The 8533-nt window shown below is 39.6% G+C and overlaps 1 protein-coding gene across 1 annotated transcript in view; it reads right to left on the bottom strand.

The window, feature by feature from the left end:
• Nucleotides 1–3202: 3202 nt before the first annotated feature.
• Nucleotides 3203–8533, bottom strand: part of adamtsl2 (ADAMTS-like 2) — a 251356-nt gene continuing 246025 nt past the window's right edge. Inside the window, exon 22 of the mRNA XM_043719728.1 lies at nt 3203–4671. Within this exon, the coding sequence (XP_043575663.1) occupies nt 4553–4671 (119 nt within the window). The 3' untranslated portion in view covers nt 3203–4552. The remainder of the gene's footprint in view (nt 4672–8533) is intronic.

Raw genomic sequence — 8533 nt, 5'->3', positions numbered from 1 at the left:
CAATTTCTTTGTGATTCTGCATGTCATTAAACAACAGCAAATATTACTGATATATTTGAAATAATATGCATTTTGTTTAAAATGAATTGAAGAATTCTGTCAAAAGGACAAAGTTATTTATTATCATTTTTCATAAAGATCTGGTTTTACATGGATTACTTCAAATTTTTCCCTAGTTTCCCCAACTCCATGAGGGCAGAATGAATACATTGGACTACATTAAGATGCAATAATTTTACTGAGCATATTTTAATCCATAAAATGAGGCTGGGGAAAAGGAAACCAATCTATACCAAGTTTTGCATTTTGTTCTCATGTGTGGAGGTGTTCTGAAGGTGCTCCATGTGTCATCATTTTTGTGCAGTTGACTTTAGGATTATGGATACCTGTGCTTTTTTTTTGAAGAGTTCAATGCCTGGACAGTGGAACCCTTTTTTAAAATGAGACATTTCTTAAATGTCACATGTCTTATGGTAACTGCTTAATTATTGCAGACTCCCCTGCCTGGGCTTATGACCGTCATGTTGCAGCTTCTGTTTTTAACTGCAACTTCATTATGTCTGGCAATTCTATTAACCTAGCCTTGGTTACTTTTTTCAAGCACTCAGCGATACATGTTCCATCTCCTGAAAAACTGCCAAAGCCATTGAGAATAACGAACAAGAAACCTGGTGTCTTTCTTTTTATCCTTTTATAATTAATATTACCCTATTTCCCAATTAAATGTTAGCATTGGATATCCTTCTATGAGTCCTTCCATTTATGTTGTGACCAAGATTGGAGGAGTGCATTGTCTTTTTCCAGTCTCACTACTTCATTCGTCACAACATATATTTAACTGTTTTATCTGGTTCCTGTTATGCCAATCACAAGCTTTCTCAACATTAGAAATTAATTAAAAAGATTCACCAACCAGGTTCCTTTAATAAACACAAAATCAGTGATTTATTATAAACAAAATATTTAAATGACAATGCAAAACTGATAGCCATACATAGCTGATAATATGAAAATATATTCAACCCTTTAAATAATCCAAAATACACACATAACTAAACACATCTCGCTACAACGATTCACTCTGTGGAAAAAAAACACTTTTGGCCAATAAGTCTCAGTCATTGAAGACTAAAATAAAGGAGACTGTATGGAATGTTCAGACAATGGTCAGTTCTGGCTCTCAAACATGCATTTCACCAAACACAAGCAAATATCTTAGGAATTACAGCCAAACTGTGGATTCTTCTGGGTGCTTTTTCAGAGGAAAGTCCAGCAGCACACTGGACCCGCAACAGGGTTTTTTTCAGAAACAGTTGGCTGGCCACTAACTGAAAAATCCAAACACTTTCCAAATCAGAAACTATAACCTGACAGTCTTAAACCCAGGCAAGGTCTCTGAAGTGAACAAATAGTTATCACAAGACACCTGCCTTTCACGAGACACATTTTAAAAAAAATATTTTCATTCACTTATTAAAAAAAGTCCAGGTCTCCCCACAAGCATCATGAAATGCGAAGTATCTTTATAACAATCAATCATTATTAATGATAGAATTAAATATTGTTATTAAATATTACATTAAAGCATGTTTTCAGCATTAAGACAATTTTTGACATAGTCATAAATCTTGTACAGCTGAGAATATTATTTTCTCTTAAAAAGATTCAGAATTTTAACACCATTTATAGATAAAACTACAATCACTAGGATTATTTGGCACAACCAAAAACATTCAGACAACACACCAAGATCTTTTCATTAAATAAAAACTGTAAGAACTGCCGATGCTGTAAATCAGAAACAATAACAGAAGTTGCTGAAAAAGCTAAGCAGGTCTGGCAGCATCTGTGAAGAGAAATCAAAGTTCTGAGGAAAGGTCACCAGACCCGAAACATTAACTCTGATTTCTCTTCACAGATGCTGCCAGACCTGCTGAGTTTTTCCATCAACTTCTGTTTTTGTTTAAGATCTTTTCAATATTTTATATGTTTATCCATGATCATATTATGGGAAGGGATATCACGAAACAATTTTGAACAATGGGTTTTAGTAGAATAATTTGCAGAGTTGTACAGTTAGTGCTGGAGATACAGATGTTTAACAATTACCATTGGCAGCTAGTCAGCGAATCTTGTTGGTGGGAGGTTTCTGGATACTTTTATGACTGAGCGTAGTAGCCCCTGGTTGGTGAATGAAGTTGGTGTCAATTGGCTCTAAATGATCTCCTTTGTGTGAGCAAAGTTACTTCAGAAATTGAAACAAGAATAGTTTAGAATTCTGGAAATAGGAGTTTTTAAATTTTAGATCAATTTTCACTGGACACAAATTTCTACTATCAACAACCTCCAGTTGTAAAACTACACCCAGAAGTGCCTTATTTACCAGCATGGGGAAAGTTACTGGCTGTTAAACCAGGTGCCAATTCTATACAAAAATGGTTATACATATCATGTTTGGAACAATTTAACCATGGGAGAGTAAAGAAATGTAATTACTAATATGGACTGGATCAATTATCCACCAAACTGCTTCCTGTCATTTCTCTTGATGGAAAGATCAGAAAAATCAGAGCTAAGAATATCTTGGAGCAGTACTGTTTCATGTGTTGCTGAAATGTGAGGTGATGCTGCAACACATATCTGGTGTACTGTGCTGGATTGAGCCGCAAACTCACTGACAAGGCAACGCTTAGACTAAAGGAGCCTATGAAGAATAAAAATCATTGGGCTAACTGGTAGTCTTATGAGGGAGATTTGTAATTGGAGTTAGCAAAGTTCCAAACATCCTAAATCTATCATTTGTAGGAGGTTCTCGCCCATCAAACCTTTGCTCTGCGAGGCAGAGCAAGTTGGAGATGAATTTGGCACTTTCTGGGGCAAGCTTTAGATGGTGGTTGAACGGTATGGCTACGAGACTGGAATATCCACCTCCATTTACTAGGTCATCTGCCCAGTTGAAATGAAGAATGTTGAAATAAAAACTGAAAGAACTGCAGATGCTGAGGAATATCCAACCCTTGCCAACTCTATATCATTTCATAATTCCCATGCCCCCTTCATTCTCCCTTACCCGTTCCATGTCCACAATGGATCATCCATACCCATTCTCCCAATATCCACCATATATAGATCAAATGAACTTTTGACAAGTGTTTGAAATGCTCCTGAAAAATCACATAATGGACAGAGGCTGTGAAAAAATTCCCTGGGGGATAAAAAAACTTAGTTTATAGTCTCTTAAAGATGTAATTCTTGGAGCTTGGCCAGGCATGCGTAATGAGACCATCTGGTAAATGTAGCAACAAAAACAGATAGGTGGCATCATTACGCATGCCTGGCTAATCCATTTAGATGCCAGTAAGGAATGGTTAGGCAACTGCAGAGGTGAGGCAAAACTATGTTTGCTCAACATTTCCACTACCTTATAATAACTTACCATTTTTGAAATCTTTTCACTCATTGTGTTGAAGTGTTGAATGGAGTTACTCTTCTAGCCTTGTTACTATAAATGGCTGTGATTGACTGACAGCTGTATGAGAAAGTAAGAGTGTCAATGCAATTCATGGGAATGTTGAATAGTTGTATTTTATTATATGATGTCTAAAGTTAGGATCCACCATAGTTTATGACTCTTCTGAGAGGCTGTGAACCACACTGAAGAGAAGGGGCGTGACTGCACCAAAATTGCTGAGGTTGGAGAGGTGGGGTTTGAACTGTCCATTCCCACATTGAAGCTGGTGAAGGTTGGTGCACTTTATTTCGACTGGCTATTTGTACCCTTATCCCATACCAGTAATAATTGTTTAAAATGGTGTGGTGTGTACATGCGTTGTGGTGGTGCTGGAATTTTGGAATCAGCCCTGCCCAACATTTTTAAATGTCCTCTTAAGGAAAAAGATGGACCAAATAAGACAGAGAGGCTAATGCAACAGGTAGCGAAAGGATTGCACTGCTTGAGGAAAAGGCAATGAACTGAGTAAATACATCTCAGAGTTATAGGCAGCTTTGATATTTGATATAATGATCATGTCACTGGATCTCCATTATTATATATGAAAAAGTATTTGAAATTAGCATATTAAAAATATAATCATTGTAAGAACATACCAAGATTGTAATATTATCTAAATTGAGCATTTGCATGTAATACAGAATTACATTAAATTGATGATATTATTATTGCACCAAATGGCCTTGTATGATAGTTTGCAGAGTTAATATTCATTCAACCATGTCTCCATGTTCCGTAGCATTAGTTGTGATGCCATTGTAATAAAATAATTTATAACTGAATAATTGAAATGGAGTACAATGGCTCTGCCACACAGTTATGGGCAGAATGCTATACATGACAGCATGCAACATTTGGGTCTCCAGAGAACCTGACAGCTTCACAGCATATGTTTATTTTGTCCAGCTCGATGGCCTGCCAATAAGACACATGTCTCTGAGGGAAGGTGCCACTCAATTCTTGCAGTAAAACTAATTCCATCAGTTTCCCATCATCCTTTTATTCACATGTTGGGAGGTGCAATAATTCTGCCAGTCTGTACTATGAATCAGCAGTTCTACAGGATCTGCAGCACGCTTTGCTGTAATACCAGTGGGAACACAGATTGACTTTAATTGCCAGTACACAGTTAGTCCCAAGTTGATCTTGACAACTGTCATCTGCAGAATAATAACAGTAATTGTCAGTGTCTCAAGAAGTTGTCATTTGTCTTTATCTCCATTCAAAAATACACAACTTAAAAATCAATGTGCTACCATCTTGAAATCTGATCTTCTGATCACCACCTTGAACAGTCAAATTGAGAGTTGAATTCTAAACATAGGGTACATTAACTATCACAGAGAACAAGTCAGTCTCAGATTTTCAATCTAATAATGAATAATAAAGAAACAAGGGGATCAGCAACAGCATGAAAAAAATCACTGAATTTGTTCCAAGCAATTCTTCTCAATGATGTATACAATGCAGCAACCCACCAAGATTACTTTTGCAGCTGCTCCCTCTTGAGGTACTTTTAATGCCAAGCAGGAAAAGAACAGCAATAACACAGGAACATTATCGTCTCCAAGTTCCCCAACAACTAATACACAAACCTGACTAAGATGTATTGCTGTTCCTTAATTGTCATTGGGTCAATATGTTGAATTTTTGACATAATTACAGTTTGGAAGTGCCTTCACAATAAGGAACAGTAATGCTTCAAAGGGAATTCCCTCCATAAATCAGCTTTTTAGGGCAACTAGGATTGGACAATAAATATGGTTTGGTCCATAATGCCTATACCTGGGAACAAATAGATGTATGTGCTGTTTCAGCATAGTGAAATGTTGTAGACTTATGAAGTTTGCAGAGATGCATCACCTCACCAATAAGTCACAAATGGTTAAATCTTCTCATATTTTGGTTCAGTGTCAATGTTGAGAAGTTTCATGGAGGGTTTCCCTTTGTGGGCCAGGGGACTTTTCTCACACGTCCTTTTGCGCTTGCAGTGGCAGAGGTATTTGGCCCTGCCAGGATCTTCTGGTGTTGACACCACGAATGCCTCATTTAAATGCCAGCTGCATATCAACTGAAGTGTTGCAAGCCAGAATTTACCATTTCAAGTGTGTTTTTCAATTGCATTTCGAAAGGAGATGGCTGAGAAAGAGAAGCTTGCACCCCAGGTCACCAACAAGGATGTGAAAGTTCTGGAGGACTAGGTTGACAGGAAGTCTTCTTCTTTATTCAGGACACCAACAAGAGACCATGACACCAGTTGCTGCCAATGTGGATGGAGATGGTCACCTAGCCATTTTATATGATGACATATACAGCAACTGCTCTAAGCATGTCAATGACTTCTGCACACTGCAAGGGTAAATGTCATAGTTTTCACTCTACTACCTCACACTGACTCTAACTCTAGACTAATAGTCTATTATTCTCTCTATTGCATGTGACATCTTGCCTCAATAGCTCTCACTCACTTCATTCTTTCTAAACTATGAACCCTACCTGCCAAATGAGCATCTACTCATTCACTTGGCACACCCCTCCACAGCACCTGTTCCTGCAGTGCCACCAACAGCTCTTCAAGCACTTTCATCTCACTCAATCCTTCTGTTTGTCCTACTACAGGTCAGAAAGGGCAAAGACAGATAGTTGACATTCATCTCTTCACCCCCAACAAAGAGAAGATCCTCAAACAAATGGGAGAGGATTGAGAATGCTAAAGTCGGGATGCCAATACCTCCATATGAATGCAAGAGACTAAGATTCATTGTCCTGCATTTCACGTTTTCCCATTATGATAGACTATTTCAACCCAGTCCTCCAAGACTTTCACATCCTTGTCGGTGACCTGGGGTGCAAGCTTCTCTTTCTCAGCCATCTCCTTTTGAAGTGCAATTGAAAAACACACTTAAAATGGTACATTCTGGCTGACAGCTGATATAGAAAGCCATGTTCAGCATCATGCTCCGTGGCTGCCAGAAATGTACACAGACCTGAACTCCATCGCTTTAGCTGTTGGTGCTTAGATTTAGCGTCAAGGCAAAACAGGGATGAGAAAACTCAACCTCATTTCAGATGCCCTTTTTTCTCAAGGAGACAGGGTGATGTCACCTAGATGAAGAAGTAACCACACACACAGGCATACAAAGATTTGTGCTGACGGCACTCCAGAAGTGCCAGGACACTTTATCTTAACCCTGCCTACGATCCTAACCTTGTGGAAGTTGCAGCCGGGGAGGTGAGCTTTCATCTTGGCATGTCACAAATGCCCCAGGGATCATCTGTCTAAATCATCGAGCTCAACAGGTTCCTTCCAGCTGTGGATTCTGAGACTGCATCTCTATATCGTGAGAGGGCAAGGAAAATGAAGCTCCCTCTGAGAACATACAGGTTACAAGGGTAAACAGAAGCTTACATCAGTAAATTTAAGAACTTCAAATCACATGTCTGATCGACTAGCATTTTAGTTCTAGGAGCAGTTATCTGAATACCAAGTCAGAGCTCAGCAGCCTGTTCACACATTTCAAGGAAGATATAAGTTATAGTGGTAAGGCAGTGCTCATATCTGAAACGCGTCCTGGTTAGCTATGGCTTTCAGACTCCTTCACCCAATGGCACTTGTGTAGCACGAATGTTACTTGCCACTTGTCAGCCCAAACCTGGATATTGTCTAGATCATTTTGCATTTGAACAGTATCTGAGGAATCGCGAATGGTGCTGAACATTGTGCAATCATTGGCGAACATCCCCACTTCTGACCCGAGGACAGAGGGAAGGTCATTGATGAAGCAGCTGAAAATAGTTAGGCCTAGGACACTACCCTGAGGGATTCCTGCACAGATATCCTGCAGCTGAGATGACTGATCTCCAACAACCACAACCATCTTCCTATCTGCCAGGGATGACTCCAACAACTGGAGAGTTTGCCCCCTGATGCCCATTGATTCCAATTTTGCTAGGACTCATTGATGCCACACTCAGTTGAATGCAGCCTTGATGTCAAGGGCTGTCACTCTCACCTCACCTCTGGAATTCACCTCTTTTGTTCATGTTTGTACTAATGCTGTATTGAGGTCTGGAGCTGAGTGGTCCTGGCAGAACCCAAACTGGGCGTCACTGAGCAGGTGCTGTTTGATAGTACCTTCTATCAAATTACTGATGTTTCAGATGGGGCGATAATTAGCCAGTCTTGCTTTTTATGTAGAGGACATACCTGGGCAACTTCTCCACATGACAGTGTTCTAAGTGTACTGGAACAGCTTGGTTGGGGAGCGCCAAGTCTGGAGCATAAGTCTTCAGCTGGAATGTTGTCAGGGCCATTAGCCTATCCAGCATCTCCAACCGTTGCTTGATATCACATTCACCTAACATCTATCATAAAGGAAATTCTGGAATTTATTATTAAGGTGTTTATAATGGGGTAATTAGAAAATCTTAATGCCACTGAGAGTAGTCAGATTTTTTGAAAGGGAAATAAGTTTAACTAATTCATTAAAGTTCTTTGAAGGACTAACAAGTAACATAGGTAAGGGAGAACTGGTGAATGTTTAAAACATGGATTTCCAGATTTTGACAAGGTGCCACATCAAAGTTTCTTGGAAAGTAACAGCTCATGTTGTAGGTCATAGGGATGTACAGCATGGAAACAGACCTCTCGGTCCAACATATCTATGCTGACCAGATATCCGAGATAAATCTAGTTAATTTATCTTTGTTACTTCTTCAAAAAACTCAAGCAAGTTAGAGAAACAATCTCCCACGCACAAAGCCATGCTGACTATCCTTAATCAATCTTTGCCTTTCTGAATACAAGTAAATCCTGTCCTTCACGATTCCCTCCAACAGTCACGGAGGGAGCGGTCTTTTCAGACTCCCTCCGTGACTCCCTCGTCAGGTCCACACCCCCCACCAACCCAACCTCCACTCCCGGCACCTTCCCCTGCAACCGCAAGAAATGCAAAACTTGCGCCCACACCTCCCCCCTTACTTCCCTCCAAGGCCCCAAGGGATCCTTCCATATCCGCTACA

Source organism: Chiloscyllium plagiosum, chromosome 30 (assembly GCF_004010195.1).
Source record: "Chiloscyllium plagiosum isolate BGI_BamShark_2017 chromosome 30, ASM401019v2, whole genome shotgun sequence".
Classification (NCBI taxonomy): Eukaryota; Metazoa; Chordata; class Chondrichthyes; order Orectolobiformes; family Hemiscylliidae; genus Chiloscyllium; species Chiloscyllium plagiosum.
The sequence above is the reverse complement of the archived record's forward strand: the minus strand, read 5'-3'. Positions and strand labels throughout refer to the sequence as shown.